This window comes from Anguilla rostrata, chromosome 13 (assembly GCF_018555375.3).
Source record: "Anguilla rostrata isolate EN2019 chromosome 13, ASM1855537v3, whole genome shotgun sequence".
NCBI lineage: Eukaryota > Metazoa > Chordata > Actinopteri > Anguilliformes > Anguillidae > Anguilla > Anguilla rostrata.
In genome coordinates this window covers 33,947,704-33,965,419 of record NC_057945.1, presented here as the reverse complement: position 1 = coordinate 33,965,419, position 17,716 = coordinate 33,947,704, and the positions used below count along the sequence as shown (strand labels likewise).

The 17,716-nt window shown below is 43.5% G+C and overlaps 1 protein-coding gene across 1 annotated transcript; it reads left to right on the top strand.

Moving 5' to 3' along the window:
• Window positions 1–377: 377 nt before the first annotated feature.
• Window positions 378–17,168, top strand: LOC135237100 (guanine nucleotide-binding protein G(t) subunit alpha-2-like). Its single transcript, XM_064303842.1, has 9 exons — window positions 378–714; window positions 8,809–8,851; window positions 10,274–10,415; window positions 10,958–11,115; window positions 11,986–12,114; window positions 12,733–12,862; window positions 14,184–14,337; window positions 15,176–15,384; window positions 16,303–17,168. The coding sequence occupies exons 1-8, from the start codon at window positions 384–386 to the stop codon at window positions 15,364–15,366; spliced, it is 1,278 nt and encodes a 425-aa protein (XP_064159912.1). The 5' UTR covers window positions 378–383; the 3' UTR covers window positions 15,367–15,384; window positions 16,303–17,168.
• The last annotated feature ends 548 nt before the right edge of the window (window positions 17,169–17,716 follow it).

The following is a 17,716-nucleotide window of genomic DNA, read 5'->3' as shown; positions in this document are numbered from 1 at the left end:
GGTAAAACTACAAGCATAGTCACTCAAAGTACATGATTGGATCTGGTGTGTTTTATTAAATGATTTGTGATTACAATTGTATCTTAAGGCCACCCCCCCACCCCCCAAAAAAAAAAAACTAAACAAAAAAAAAAACATCTGGCCGGCCCATCAACTTCACTCACTCAGATTAGGAATGAAATTCCTAAGATAACAGATGTTCAAGAGTGCTTTTATGCAGAATCTCACTAACCACACCCGCCTGTCCCACACACTTGTATCATTTCAACCTTCGGTTTTGTCCTCTGGGGCTGGGCTAATTGGATTTAACTACTTCCTACGCGAAGCTAAGAAACCCCTCCCCAATCCTAACCAGCGAAATTGGGTTTAGCACAGAGGGACTTATGGGTGGAAAGAAAGCTGAGAGAGAGGACAAGTCCCTTCAGCGGTTGAGCAGTGTCTATCCGGCCGCCTTGCTGTGTACACCTCCGACACCCCTCCCCCCCCCACATCACGATTCGAGCACAGAGCGTGCGCCTGCTTTCCACCCGCGAGCACCCCTTCTAACGTTCGGCAAGATTTCCTTCCTCGAGGACTTAGATTTGGAGGAGTCAGACAGCGAAGACACGATGGGAAGCGGAGCGAGCGCCGAAGACAAGAAGTCCAAAGAGCTGGAGAAGCAGCTGCAGCAGGATGCCGACAAGGACTCCAAGACGGTCAAGCTGCTGCTGCTGGGTAAGGCTGCGACGTCTAGCAAAAAAACGTTTCCTAACGCAGAGACAAATGAGTGCTCTCAGCTTCGCCCTCCTGCAGCCATGGTCCCGTCGACAGGACAGGGCATGTAAAATTAGATAACTTGGGGGTTGGCTCTGGAACAGATAAAATGCACTCGAAGGCAAACAGCAATGACCATTCAGTCTTGGGCATCAGGCATTGTAGTAGTGGGTGGAGTACCATGCTGGAGGATGGGAAGCTGGATGTGGGTAGATTCCTGTGGGTTTGTTTCAGTGCTATTACTTCAGGTGACACTGCCTATGGGCTCCAGAATGTGTCATACAGTACCTTTTGCAGCCTTGATTATGGACAGGTTACCACACTAATAGTATGATGTCATTATATAAAGAAACATGATGCCAGGTCATGTAGTAGAGGCAGAAACTCTGGGGATTTTCAAGGCTAGGCACTGATACAGTGTTAGATACTATCTAGTCTGTAGGCAATCAGAGCACTAATTTAGTTAGGAAAATGGCGAGCATTGTTGGGCTGAATGTCCAGTTCTCGTTATTATATTATGTTATGTTATGATGAACCTGGCTGATCCGGGCTGAAGCGTAATGAATGTGAGTGTGATTGTGTCATAAAAAGGATGCACCAAGGCAGAGGGGCACCTTTGTGAGCTCAAAGTAAGTCCTGTCTGGTTGTCTGGGGGAGATCTTATGAACATAAGAGACTTAGCAGGCAGAGGATGTCTTGTCATGCAGAGAAAATGTAGAGAAAAGTTATGTTCTGTTTGAAGGTACATGTCTTATTTTTTAAATGATTGATTAAATGAATCAATACACTGGTGATATTTCTCCTTGCAAAATTTGTAGTGGGAATGAATTGATATGCAAACTGCAAATTTAGCACAGAGGAAGAAGGCCACATTGAGATTAAGAAGTTTTTTGTGTGACAAACATTTTTTAGACTTTAGGGCATGAATGAATTATGTAAACTTGAAAATGAAATACAAATGCAGTTACACTCTTTATTTAAGTCTTTAGCCACCTGGTTAGGCTTTGTTTGCTTCTTGTCCAATAGAGACACAGGTCATATAATTATAATTTATTATTATTATTTTGTTTGCTTTGGTTGGGCATTTTTGTTCCGTGTATTACCATTAATAGGCAATACCTCTGACTGTGAACACTAAGTTCACTAATGCTACTTTGTGCATGTCATTATATATTTATGAATATATTCTTGATAAAACCTTTGGTTTGATCCTTGCATTATCCATTAAATTTTTATCATTTGTTTCCTTTTTAAGTTGATGTTGCAAAAGTACATGACAGAAAGCGTTGATTCAGAAGAAGCCACAGTAATTAAAAAGGACAGTTGTGTCTTAAGAGTGATGCTCATTAGGGTGGAAGTGACGGTGATGGAGGAGGTCATCAAAAAATCTACCAATGGCAAGGCTGTATCCTCAGCTTTTCCCAGGGGTTCACGGTAACCCTCTTATCTTGTCTTTCCCGTCACTTTTACAGACTATAATCATCTTTCTTCTGACTTATGACCAGGATTACTTAACATCCCTCTCTGTACACACGTGTGCCTATGACCTCCTAATGCCGAGGAACGTCACAGGGGCTCAGGCACAAATATCCAGGCCTTTCTCCTGCCCTGTTTAGCAACCCCTCTATGGCGTATGAGTGCATCAGCTGGGGTGGGAGGATGAAGGAGAGGCAAGTGAAATTAGCTCCTGATTGTACAGGGGGTGGGAGGTGGGGGGGTCATGTAAATATAATATTTCACAGTCCCCGCCCACCAAAAATAAGTTACAAGTGTCCCAAAAGATGAGCAGAGACGAAATAACAAACTCTGTGAAGCTCAGATGTATTGTGCATATTTAGGTAAGCATTGTTTAGGGAACCTTTTGTTTATAGATATGAAACCAAAAGGAGCATCAGTTCAGGACAGCTTGCAATTTCTTTTCTATTTTTTTTTTTTTTTTTTGCTTATCAAGGCTTTCCCATATGCCATAATAATTTTGGACAAAATGCTATTGTTCACTACTATTGTGCTCTTACTGCAACCAACATTTTTCATAAAACATGTGCAGCATGCTAGTCTACTCAGATAAACAACACTGGAATGGATTCTGGATAATGGGCTGGCTCTTATATTCTGGCCTGATAATTCTACACAGTTGACCCTGAGCAGAAAGAGAATTATAGAAATATAGAGAATGAAAATTATTACAAGAACTACTCTGTAGTAGTATCATACCCAAGCTACCACAGGAAAATCTCTAATATTCTACTAGCACAAAACACATGGTGGCTTATATAGTTCATGAATTACATGTATTAACAACAGTTATATTACCAAATTGAATTGCTGCAAATGAGAAAGCTACTGTACATACAAACATCGTAACATCGCTCTGAAACATTGACCTAAAGTTAACGACTGTTCACATGATTCCACCAGGCTAAAGTACATCGCTAAGGGATATTCAGTTGGGACATGTTTTTGTATACTTTAAATAACCGTTCATTACATGCAATGCAGTTATATAACAGTGACCTGAATGACAGTCGTATTGAGCACATACCATTGAAACACTGAGCTTGACTGTATTTGTGAATACAACGCAAAAAAATGATTCTAAATTATTCTGGGAGTTGCATAAATTTCTTCCCATAAGGAATTTCTTCTTATTCTGTAGAAATAGTTTGTAATGGAACCTTTCAAACCACACGGTTATTCAAGGAACAGAATTATAGTATCCGAGTTCATTTCAACCAAGATTAATTTGGTTATACCTGTTTCTCTTCACAGTAAGTGTATGAAGTGTGTGTGTGTGTGTTCAACAATCTGCAGGCCTCTTAAACAAATACATCTCAAGTTCATGGAGAGCTAGCTAGACTATCACAGGGAAAAATACACTTTGTCAGCAAAGTAGTATTTGAATGGGGTCATTAGTAAAGCTCTGAAGCATTAGTTGGCTCCATACTGAACAAATATTGACACACTTTATCTGCAAACTCTACTTGAAGAAACTCTGACATTGGTCTTAAATTCACATAATTAAAAAAATTTGCCAAGATACTAGAAAGAGATGAGGCCTTGTGCTCAACCAAAAAAAACAGACTTCTCTGGTCTCCAGATCCTTATGCTCACAAAGGAAGTTCAAAGAAAGCCCCTTGTTAGGGGTTAGCATAAAAATGAGCATTTAGCATTTAGGCAACCAAGGTTCTCTTTTTTTGAAATTCCTCAATTAAATTAGATACACTAGCACACTAAAAGTGACCCAGATAATTCTGGAGCGTTGAAGGACTATTTTATTCATATGTTTGCATAGATAATTTCATAGATATACCTACTTGACTGCAAACTGTCCAGGGTTCAAGTGGAACAGTCTGAGAACTGTTGGCCTTGGTCAAAGGTGTCGGATATGTTCCCACTTGAGTCCATTCACTTTCAGAAAGGAGCCATTTTCCATGGATAGCCAGATGTAGATTCAGAAATGCTTGCATAATATTACATACAAAAAAAATCAAAAAGGTCCAGTCTTTTTTTTTTTGGTTGCAGCTTGTTAGTAGTGTAGTGCAGTCGTTGATTTCAAGCAAATTGTGGAGCAAAGTATAAGCTTTTACATTTTTTACAATTCTCTCCCTTTCATTGTTCTTTGGTCATACCACACATGCACACACTCTTGTGTCAGAAAGACTAACCTCACGTACAAGGTTGCCCGGGAGTGCAGGAACAAAAGCAGGCTATTTCAGGAGCTGAAATGACAGGGGAGAGAGCTTCAGTCTTGATTAACTGGTTCTCCATCAGACAGACGCAGTTATTCAAGTGCGTACATGTGTATCCTGAATTATACCCATATACCCATGCTCTCGGCTGCTTGACAGCAGGGTGATGACGGGACACCCTGCTCTACTCCAGACACTCTCGAGGGCTGAACAGGCTTCTGCCTGCTTTGCTTTCATTCGACACATCCAGCTCACATTAAGGGCTTATAGAGTTATATACACTGAGAGTGCATATTCTCCTCAAGTCATCCCTCAGAATTGATGCAGGTGATGGCAAATTCAGTTACTGCAGGGGTCAGGGAGGGTATTTCAGAATTCTGAAGCTCCTTGGAAGTCAAGTCACCTGCTTTGACAAGACTTTGATCAGTGTTTCTTGAATCAGAAGTACCCATAAACCACAACAAACTCACTATGAAACATAATATTAGTGACCTGTACAGCACCAAAAATGAATAATATCCCCTCGATGTATATATAGCACATGCCCTATAGACACAAGGCAGACAGACACTTTCTCCTGTGGTTACCATTCTCTGTTGTGTACTTTCCACACATTACATACCTCCTGCCCCATCTCTTTTGCTAGATGGCCATGTGTGCATAATAAACACATGTAAAATCAAGAGAACGTGCTGCCTCGTGTTCTGTTAGATGACTGAATCTTCCCTGTCTTCTCACATTAACTCTCAACGTAAAGCAGCATTTGCCATTTTGAAAATTTTAATAGTTAATACCAAAATGCAAAATGCAAAAAAAATTTGTATTTCCGGTAAAGGAATAGCAGTTACAGGCCGGGCGCCTCATCCACTGTTACAGTACATGAATGGGCCCAACAGCCTGGTCCAAAAATCTAGAGCACACCAGTGCTGGCAGTGGCCGACAGTCCTGCAGAGTGACACACAACTGGCCCTGTCAAGGACGGGAGGGTTTCAGTTAGCCTGCATGTCATCTCACCGCACACCAGTAACCACTGCTGGTCAACTGGGCATCCACAGTCTCAGTCACCTGATTTACTACCTTCAGCGCGTGTAGAACACTGTAACACATGCAAAACTAATGACACAACCAATGATTGGTGAAAAACAAATACCATAACCAGTCACTGGTCATGGTATTGGTTTTGTGTGTGCTAAAAGGGTTTAGCATTCCAAAGGGGAAAAAAGCAAGAAAAACGAAACCAGTCCATAGCATAGTTCAGATATTGGTGCTGTCTTTCGTGCGCCCCCTTCTGGCTCCTGGGCAGAGGATTAGCTTGTAACGTCAACTGATGAAATCAGTCTAGATTATGCAGACCCGTGTAGATCAATTAAAGCATTCAACATTTCACATGAATAAACTGGATGATTTAACATTTAAATTTGTAGCTCATCTTGTCACTTAAAATGCATATTTTAAAATGAAGACAATGGCAGGTGTTTCTCTAGGATCTACGGCATGGCTTCTGCTAAACAAAAGGAAGCTGTATTCTCATTGGAGAAAGCTGGACTGTAAAGCAGTCTGGCTCCCAGCTTTTTGTTAAGTTTTACAGTTTAATGTAAAACAGCACATCGTGCCACCATTTTAAATTAACCTCAGATCATGGACCTCTTTTTTTATCAGTGTAGTGTGCATTTTATGAGCACTCCGACAATTATAAAAACCTGCACAGTAGATAACTTCCACACCAATGTGTAAAACCTAGTGCAGCTATATAAAGAGATGTATCTGATTATTCCACTCCATACTGACGCTCTCATGTTAATTGGGGTTAATGCAATAGAATCTTACCCAAAATTGGTTTTTGTTAAAGAAAAAGCTACAATTTGCCTTAGAGTCTGAGCTGCTGACTGATAAAATAAAGTTTAACAGGATTTGGACCTACTATGTGGCCTCAACCACGACCATATCTCTATTTACTGTATCACTTGTAGCCTTTCTTAAAGGGGTCAGACATTGCACGCATTATTTCCAATTGAAAAGATTTAAACTTTGTGAAGAGTAGTGGTGCAGCAACAGCATTAAAACAGAGTCATAAAATGGTGCTAGAGAGCTTTGACTTTACACTTGCACTGCCATGGGGGTTATTACCTGGTGCACTGCAGTCTCAGGTAGTGTTGGGTGTGTGGAAGTGCGCTGCGGTCTATAAATATAAGATTATATAAGCAGTGGGGTCCCTGAATGGTGGAGAGTCCCACTGGCCGTTAACGCTGCCCTGCAAATAGGATGGAAAGTGAGCTGAGGCCCCCACCTCTCCCCTCCTGAGAGGTCAATCCAGTGACGTCACCACTCATCTGATTAGCCAATCGATCTACCCCGGCCCTGCCCTCAGGAAATGGAAGGACTTAACCTCCTGAGACCCAGCAGGAAAAAAAAAAAAGAAGTTCACGTATTTAAATTTTTTTTGACATAACACAAGCATCTTGGAGGACAAAAGAAAACCATGCTGCAGTGAAAATAGTTTCCAAACTATTAATTTCATTTTAACTGAATGTCCCTGAATGTAGCGAATGTGAATTCAGCACAGTAGAACACGTGGTTCTTCAGAGTAAGAACTCACATTCATGTCCCCTACAGGGGACAAAAATGAATTGGCGGGTTTTAGGAGGTTAAGCACGTCCTGACTGAGTGGGGACCCCGGCCCCTGTCAGGTTACCAGCGAGGTCCCCACGGTAACGCCCCTAATCAGTGATCTCCTGAGAAGCTTTCCCTCAGACTCTTTAGGGAAGGAAGGCTCTGCAAATCCAATTGGGTTGCTTTGCCTCTTTAATCCCTTTAGCCAGCGTTAAATCCAACGTGCCAGATGTGGATCTCATGAGCTCCCTCCCCTACATTGAGTTTGGACCACTCAATCTTGGGCCAAGGAACAGTGAGTGGAACATCAGGTCTGAGTAATTTCATTTGCTACAGCTAGGGGGCGCCAAGGCCTTGTTTGCCTTGTTTCCTTCTCGTTTCATATTCACCAAAAAAACACTCAACTAAATCGCAAGAGGAGAAAATCCCAAGAGGAACTAATTTCTTATTTTAAAAAAAAATCTTTTTTTATTCAAATATTTATTGAAAGCCCACCCAGAAATCATTTTCACAGGAAACCATACGTTAATAATCTCAGCAGGGAACTCCCAGGGAAAAGTTGAGTTGTGTACAACCAATAAGCAGAACAAGTTTAGTCTTGTAAATATGTTGTCATGTTTCACTTCTTCAATACATTTTGGCCAGGATAAAAACGATGAAGCATGAAGTTTTTTTTTTTTTTTGCGTAATCACATTTTGGAAGGTGTCCCAGAAAAACCCTTTGCCGTCCGATTAAAAACACCAGTTTCATTCTCAAGGGACTGGTAATAACCGGTAATAAAACTGGCAATTAAAATATTGAACACAAACAGAGGAGTGGCAGTAACAGCTCAGTATGGAGCGGAGATACAGACAGGAGGACAGCCTAACAGCGGGGAAGAGGGAACATACGCTGTTCAATGGCGCAAAAGGCCAGGCACATGACCACAAAAACAGGAAGTAACAGAGGCAAGGGGGGGAGGTTGGCCTGTGTGCTTTTTCAGAGCGCAAACCTTTAACGTTTAGGTTGTCTCCAGTGTGACCAGTGTGGTCCCATTGCATCATCCGCTGACTGTATTTGTTTTTCATTAGCCTGCAAAAGTGCTGCCAAGTGTTAGGTGGGTCCCAGCCATGCACAGTGACATTAGAAATTGCCTCAGCCACACCGCAGAGAACTTCCCCCATATTATGCTGATCCAGATGAAACTACCGCCAAGGCTGGATTAAACTTTCGGCTCTCTGCAGGAGAAGTGGATGAAATCACCACCGAATTCGGCTTTGCGTCGCCGCAATCTCCAGTTTTAACAACTACTGTACTCGCTTACCCTTGGCACAAATGCCACCTATGACAACACCTATGCCACCCTATGACATCTAAACATCCTGTTTCCCAATAGGATGTTCAGATGTCCCGGGCCTTGGCCTTGGCCTCTGCCCTGGCCTTGGCCTTTCAACGTGCAATCTCTGTAGACAGTAAGCTGGTCTTCAAAATGGAATACGCTGCACTGATAGAGAGTGTCGCGATAAATTTTTGGGAAAGGGCAGAACAGGAACACGCTGGGATAGACTCCAGCACCCCCCCCCCACCCTAATCCTAACCCTACCCCCCCCCCCCGCGACCATGACCAGGATAAGCGGGCGTAGATAACGGATGGATGGTAGAACAGGAAAGAACGGATTGCGGTCTACACTGTGGAACGTAACAGTGCTTGTGATTCAGTGCGTCGGAGTGAGCGGTACGCTCCAGCGTAAACTAAACTCTGTTGTTGTGTTACAGGGGCTGGTGAATCAGGAAAGAGCACCATCGTAAAGCAGATGAAGTGAGTACAGTTAGATGTCCCTCCCACGGGACCGCGCTGCTTCTCTCTTCACACACACACACACAAACACACACACACACACAGACGACGTGTTCCGTCTTTGAACTGGTCTCCAGCTGATACTTTCACGCATTTCAGAGGGCCACAGACAAGCAGAAGAGAAAAAAGAGTGACGTGGCTAAGATCCTGGCGAACTCAACGACAGGAAAATGCATGGGAATGCATTGCGGTTGCCATCACGCACGCTAGGAACATACACAAACCCAGATGTACACGTAGACTGTTAATGTGAAAGAACTGGGCTGTGGATTCATGCTGAGGTGTGCCCTGGATGCACTATGTTCTGCAGTCTTTATCATTAGCCACCACAGACAAGACCAGTATGCAAGGATTGCAATGACATTCTCTCATCCACACAAAGCACCATAATTATACCCATGGACATCCCCCCCCCCCCAAAACACACACACAGATGCTGAGAAGTCATTAAATGTAGGTACCAATTCACAACGAGTTTTTACATTTAGCCAGAATCTTGTTTTGTTCTGGTATTGTTTCAATTAATCCTGACTGACTTGACTTGGCTTGTGGCCCACAGCTGTTAACAGTGGCTTAGTGAATGCGTACAGTGAGTGAGCATGCGTTTCATTGGTCTACATCGTGTGGGGCTGAGTGTGTGTGTGTAGGTGTGTGTGTTTGTGCTGCAGGACATGTTGCTTACACTGATGTGTGAGTTTCTGCATGAAAATATTTCATGCGACAGAAAATTGGGGAAATGACTGCATGCATATGGGTCTGTTTATACTGCCTGATAATACTAATTCACAGAAAAACACCGTAGCAGTGTCACAGCTGAGCTGAGATCCACACCCCCTTAATTGCACATGGTGGAAAAAACATACAACAAAAATGTCAATCAAACAGAAGCTATTCTTGAACAGTACATACGTTAACTATCATTTCCCACATACAGCTTGTATAGGGCAGAAAACTGCAATGGAAGTATAACCACCAAGTACAGATGATTTTTTACATCACTACTTTCACCCAACGTTAAGTCAGTGTGCAGCACTGTGCACAGTCACTGGTGAGTATTAAACTTGCTGACAAAAACAGTGCAAAGGGAATCACACCAAGGAAGAAATGTGGCAACTGTACTGACTTGAGTTTGGTTGAGGGACACTTGGGCTGAACTTCCACATTATCACCATTGTCAGGGATTGTTCTGTGAATAGTTCTGCGAATAGCCTCATGAAGGAAAAATTAAGAATTACATAACCACATACTTTTATTCATTACCCATGGAATATTTCTTCCCTGTGCCTACTGCGGTCCAACAGCCCCGGCCCCCCCCCCCCCCAAAATAACAGAGGGGCCTCTTGACCTGGCCTCTTGACCACCCCCTTTGTTTGTGCCTGGCAGAATTCTGCATCAGGGAGGTTACACGAAAGAAGAGCAGATAGCGTTCAAGGCCGTCATCTTTGGAAACATCCTTCAGTCTGCACTGGCCATCATCAGAGGAATGCAGCTGCTGGGCATTAACTATGGATCCTCATCTGGTTCGGTCAGTCTTCATCCTACACCCACCGCGCCCCATATGTGTTTCGCGTGCAAATGAGCAACAAGCGCACCACTACACATGCGCCCACAAGCACACCCACAAGCGCAGACTCACACTCACGCACACACCCGCACACACATTTCCCCTTTTCGCTTTGAAACGTTTACTAGACCAACAGCAAAGCAGACAGATAACTAAGTGAAAGTCTGCAATGCTGTTTCCTCATTAGATCCCTTACGCTAATGACGCTGACAGTTGCGGAACAACGATTGGACAGTTTGCAATATACAGGGGAAGGAAACAGATACCAGCCTGATATGACCACAGATTTCCCGACCCACAGCATGAATTTCAAATGCTTCTAGTCCACACACACAGCTACGCCACAATGTGTTTGGGAACTATACTAGTTGCATGGATACCTGGCTGCACCACCATAGCAGACGGTTTGATAATATGAATTGATTGATTGATGAATGGGAATGGGCTATGGACTAACCGACTTTTATTCACCCCCTGACCTCCACCCCTGCCCCCCTACACAGGATGACGGACAGAAGCTGCAGAACCTGGCAGACTCCATTGAGGAGGGCACCATGCCTAGTGAGCTGGCAGACGTCATCAAGAGGCTGTGGAGGGACTCCGGGGTCCAAGCTGCCTTCGACAGGGCTGCGGAGTACCAGCTCAACGACTCTGCTTCTTAGTGAGTCCACTGTGACATCACGGCAAAGGGAAAGAGACCAAAGAGACAGAGCACTGTGGGGCTTGGAGTCCGGGCTGGGATTCTCAAAGTGCCCGTTTAGTTCCAGCACAGTGGCGCTAGCGGGAAATTGATGTAAAAGCTAATAGGGGGTAATCAGCACTTGGCTAATTGTTCACACCACTGGGATAGTTCCCCGCTGGGGTGTAAATTGATTCAACTGATTCCACTCAACAGGTCAGCGGAAATTAAATTATAAAGACACGGGATGTGCTGAGAAATCCCTGGATCCAAACTCCATTTACCATCGCCATGGTAATCAGGGTCCCTGACAGCAGTCTGCAGTGGCCTTATCAAAAACATAAGATCTGAATGTGTGCCCAACATATTTATAATTGTTTGATGCCAAAAAAGTATTTCCTTGTATATATATGATTTCACATATACTTTGCAATTACATTATATTTGCAAATAATTATTTACCTAATTCTACATCATTATATTCAAGCATGCATTTAAATATCTGAAAGCAGCAATCATGGGTGGAAAGTCCAGGGGACAGGAAGTAAAAGTCCCGCTGTGTGTTTCTTCCACCCATGAACTCAGTCAGCTGATTTCACAGATTGGTTCTACCTCCCTGCTGAAAAATTCTGCTAATTAGCAAATCCAGGTGTTTGGAACAAAACACTGGGGAGGACTTTCACTTTCTGAACCTGGATTTTGCACCTCGTGCAGCAACAATTTGTGCATTTTCGTACAACTACTGCATACGTACTTGGACACATTTAAATGTATTCCTTAAATTTCAGATGTGCGGTAGCAATATATGCATGCATGTATGGAAGACGTTTACATGACATGTTTTCCCCACAGCTACCTTAATGAGCTGGACAGGATCACCCATTCGGACTATTTGCCCACTGAACAGGATGTGCTGCGCTCTCGAGTCAAGACCACCGGTATCATCGAGGAGCAGTTCTCCTGCAAGGAGCTCTACTTCAGGTGACTCATATGTACTCTGTTAGAGTAGAATTAACACTGGACATTTTTACTGTGCATGGAAGTGGCTCAGGTGCTGTAGCCTTAAGTTGGATTGGTCTTGATGAAGAAGCCTGAATAGATGCTAGGTCTCCTTTTTATGTATACTGTACGTGATGAAATTAAATAAGACAATACCTAGTTATGAAACTAATTGCTACACATTCATTCTATGAATTAAATCACTACGGATAAAATTAGCAAGAAATAAAAAAAGGTGAAAAATAGTTTGCTTTATTCTGCAAGGTTCTTAGAATTAAGCATAATTTGTTCCAGAGTGAATCTATTACATCCTGCTTTGTGTCCAGAAATGATTTTATGAAGCCAAACTGCTCTTACTTCTGTTTCAGAATTACTTAACATTACAGTCACCTAGCAGATAATCTTATTCAGAGCGATTTACACAGCTTTTGTAGTTTATTTTTTATTTTTAAGTTTTTTTTTTACAATTATCCAGCGGGATATTGACTGAAGCAATGTAGGTTAAGTACCTTGCTGAAGGTCACAAGGGTACAATGGTTTCCCTGTCTTGTGCCTGCGCACCAGCCCTAATAACAATCTCTGGCCCCTCCCACCGGACAGGATGTTCGACGTGGGCGGACAGAGGTCCGAGCGGAAGAAGTGGATCCACTGCTTCGAAGGCGTGACCTGCATCATCTTCTGCGGTGCGCTCAGCGCCTACGACATGGTGCTGGTCGAGGACGACGAAGTGGTGGGTAGACCTGGCGTCTCGACTCTACCCACGGCCACGTCTAGCCACCCCCCTAACCCCTGCTCGCACCTTTAGAATGAGTTACCTCCCCGATCACCTGGACAGCCAAGCACACATCCTCTCACAACAGCTCAACCCGATCCTCACCAGAGTCCCATAACTCAACCCTTAAAGGGTCATGTTAGGTCGCCTAAATGCACTCACCTCTGACGCATCCATCAGAACTCCGATCCGTGCGCAGTGGGACGTGTCGATACACGATACTTGTTTGCTCCTTGCTTTCCCCTGGGGAGGAAAATGCAACATGGCACATGACACAGCTGGCTGACAGAAAAGAATAGTGGGAAATGATAGCCAGACAGCGGCGGCACTGGGGAGGGGGTGGGGGGGGCGCCGGGCGGGTGGGTTGTATAGCCACCAAGCATTTTCTTACAATTTAACATTTTTGAATTAACGAGAAGCACCTCCCTGTACTCACCTAGCTCCCCCTTAGCACCTCCATGGAAACATTCCAGGGGCCAGACCCTGTAAAGCAGGGATACTCAAAGCTGGCCCTCCAGGCCAGTCGTGGTGCTGGTTTTATTTGCGACCTGATAGTTAACTGCTCGACTGATGCCACTGATTGGCCAGACATTCAGCCCACCTGGTGTCCCAGGTTTGATCAGGCGAGATTAGAGGTAAAGACTGAAAACCAGCAGCACCACTGACCTCGAGGGCCAGATTCCACTATCCCAGCTGTAAAGGGTAATTCTCTCACAAGCCAGACCACTCAGTACATAATACATGTTTATACTCAGTGAAATGTTTCCTTTACTTGACTGGAGAATAAACTCTCTGATTAAGCAGGGGCTGGCTAATCCCCTAGTTTCTCCCGTGTGACACAAAATATGCGAGATCCTGGTTTCATGAAAGTGGTTTAGGGGGTGTTTATGAAGTCACTGTCACTGCATTATCAAAGAGCAAACCAGGCAAGTAGGATGCAACTCTGTAACCAGGGCAACTGCAACCTCCCCCCCCCTCCCCCCACACCCTTCCTCCTCTTTCTTTGTTCAACAGTGGTGAAGCTGGGGTACTGTGAAGGCACAGACTGAATACAGTCCCTGTGTAAACACACAGCTATTATTTTGATAATCGAGTCTGCCCAGCCTTTCTGTAGCTCCCATTGAGAAAATCTGTATTTAAAAAAGGCTTCTGTGTAATCTACCACATGTTAAATATTTACAGGTTTAAATTGCCTCTGGTCTTGATTTAATAACATACTGATGTAAGACACACCCCATATGGTTACCTCACAGCTTCTCTCTCTTCTTCCCCCTTGCAGAACCGCATGCACGAGAGTCTCCATCTCTTCAACAGCATCTGCAACCACAGGTTCTTCGCCACCACCTCCATTGTGCTCTTCCTCAACAAAAAGGACCTCTTCCAGGAGAAGATCAAGAAGGTCCACCTCAGCATCTGCTTCCCGGACTACGATGGTCAGTGTGCCCTCTACACAGCAGCCCTGAGGCAGTTCTAACGTTAATTTAAGAATTTAACGAAGTTTAATTACGGCAGTAATTAACATTAGTCTTTCCTGAGAGATATGCCTCTTGGTGCTAGCTGTCTCCTGTAGTACACTGGGGGTCCATATTGTGTAAAATTGTCACTGGCTCACAGGAAACTACATCAGAGGATTTTATACTCTGGGCGTATGGGTGTAAACGTCATTTCATTGACTCCAGAGGAAGGACTGGCTGCACCATATTTGGAAAGGAGGGAAAAAAACAACTTTTTTCATAAGAATTATGAAATGATTGTTTACTGCTATATCAACACAGCTACAATCACATGTCAGACACAAAATTACCCTTGGGGATAATAATGTACTTATGTCTTAAGTAAAATACAATCAAATCAAAATAGGTCCTGAAATAAAACGAAGATGGACATGCCTGCTGCACACCACAGGGAAGCTGCTAGGGAACTCATTTTTTTCTGGGATCAGTGGTGTGTCAGTGTCTTCTGCACCTTCGTTTGAATTTGAATAAACCAATTTATGTCTTTCAGTTCATTACTTCGCCTAAATACGATGCAGTTTGCCAATTCAAATGACTAACAGGACGTGGTTTCCAAAAAATGCTCGTTAAAACCTTGGGCGGGGTTTCTCTTGGGGACCATAATGTCGGATGTCAATCACGGCCACTTTCTAATATTTCCATCCTGCAGCTGACGTAATGTTTGTTCAATTTCCATGTGGAAGTCGAGGCCGGCTGTTTTCATAACCCTATCTAAATCCCCTTAACCTCGTCAATCTCGCATTCTCCACCTCGTTAGGTCCCAACACGTACGAAGACGCGAGCACCTACATCAAGAAGCAGTTTGAGGACCTGAACATGAAGAAGGGGGTGAAAGAGATCTACTCCCACATGACCTGCGCCACAGACACACAGAACGTCCAGATCGTGTTCAACGCTGTCACGGACATCATCATCAAGGAGAACCTCAAAGACTGCGGTCTGTTCTAAGCGGTGCTACAAACACAGGTAATCCTACGAGAACCCCCTCCAGAACCAGGCTCCGTTAGCATTTTCCCCCCGCTGAGGCTCAGTTGCGGCCTTTCTTAAAACGTGTTAATATCCCTCCAATCCCCTTGTTACGAAAAGCAAGTAATCTGATCGGCTTACTCAACACGGAGCCCATTTTAGACAAGTGGCCGTTCGCGTTCAGCTTGAGAAAAGCACGTGTGCTCCACTTCATACCCGTGTGAACCGCAACAATACAGCAAATCTGTTTGAACCCTGGGAGGTAAAAAACCAAATGAAACCCCCTGCGCTGCCATAATTGCTCTCAGTTGCTTGATGTCATTCGGTTCTATATATCACTGATATAATTACAACCAAATAATCATTGCTTTCAACTTTTAGCCAAGACTGTATTGCAGCGAATGAGGCAATATTCCCAGGATGAGAATATATCAGCTCTCACTGTAACCACGGCCCTCTCCAGAGCTGTCATTGTAGGCCTAAGAATGGGCACTATAGCTTAACATATGAGTTTAATTTCCAACCCTCCACATTCAAAACTAGTTTCACATCTTCTGGTCAATGTGAACCAAGAAGGCTTTCAGTTCAGCTACAATTTTGACTGGCAATTACCAATCGGCTTCTGATTGTCCACTGGGTCACCAGTCAAGCCTTAAAATATATTTTTGAGCTGTAACTGCCAATCGTTAATATATACACGTATTTATTTTATACTGTATAGTTAAACTGCACCCTCATTATTTGCCCTCTCCTGAATTTAAACAGATTGTAAAACAGACTTACAGGGACCCATCTGACCTCTGACCTGTTACTCATTCACACAGACCGTGGCTCCACCGGCACACTGTTGGGTTTAGACGACAGAGGTGAGCATCAGACCGTTTCACGCTAACGCTTTCTTTTTCGTTTCTTTTCCAGCGCTTCCCTTTCTCCCTCTCTTCCATACCTGATCGGTTCATCGGCTTCCCTTCCAAACTGCTCCGTCAGAACGGCGACCCCCAGAACGTTCCACCTCCCCGCAGCCGTCCGTCTCCATGACGAGCAGAGGCAAACGCAGGGATTCGCCTAGTCTGCAACACCACAGCCGCCGCCGCCGCCGCCGTCGTCGTCACCAGAGGTCCCCCAATTCAGAGGAACACACACTAGTGACGCGCACCAAATTACAAAAGCAACCAGGTTAACGCGGCAACGCGTCCCGTCGAGATCAAAGCGTTTGACAGCCGCGCGCGGTACCTGACGCAGGAGCTGTCCGTAGTGAAGGGGAGCGGCTACCTCTAGCGGAACATTTGCCCTCATTGATAAACTGTGCAGATTCCTTTGTTTGCCATTCCTATATGCAAAATACTGAACAGATCAGCATGACACTTGCAAGCTCTCCTTCCCCCTGCATTTTAATGTTTTTATCTAGTATCTAGCATCTCAAACTCTGAAATCATAATTATGTATAAAAAAAAGTTTAACGATTTGTACTGCAGATACTGTGCAGTACAGTATCCTTATTGCAAAATGAGATCTTTACTTTGATGTAATCAGTCCATTAATTTAAGTATGCAAGGTTATTACATTTTATGTGAGAAGGAATTCAAAATACATAGAAATGAATTGTAATACATTTCTACATAAAGATAGACACAATTTCTGTATATGCTAAAATAAATATTTTAAATATTCAAAGAAAGTGAACCTGTAGAGAATAATTTTATTTTGATGCCTGAAGTCTATATCAGTAACTCCATTCTGACCTGTAATGTAAAGATGAGAAATAAAGACGTGTTAGCTCTTCAGCCCGTGTCTGGTTCTTCCATATGCCCGTGGTCGCACAAACACAAACTGTGTTCACACACAGAGCCTTTGTGACCTTAATCTGATCCAGAAACGGAGTGCTTTTCAGAAACAAAATTTTCAAGAGAACTCTTGAACAAAGTTCACTCAAAATCCATGCAGGATTGGTATCCACCTTTGAAATGGAACAACAAAAAAAACCACCCCAAAAACTGCTTATTCTGCTGACCTTGGCTAGAGAAACCCATTTTTTCTTATTATACAAATTGTGTTGCTTATTGGTCCAAAAATGTGACCAATAAGCAACAAAAACATTTTATATAATTACTTGCTCAGCTCTGTCTTATTATAGACATATTTATGAACACCATCGAACTTGGAAGCCATCAGGTGTGTTTGAATTAACCTGCAAAGGTGAATGCGCCAGTCTCATAGCACACACTGAAAGGTTCACATCTCCTTTTGGATAAGGAACACTAGACGTGACAGCGTGGAATATTTAAAAGATGAAAAACACAAATGCTGTTTAACTCATTAGTTCATCATAAAA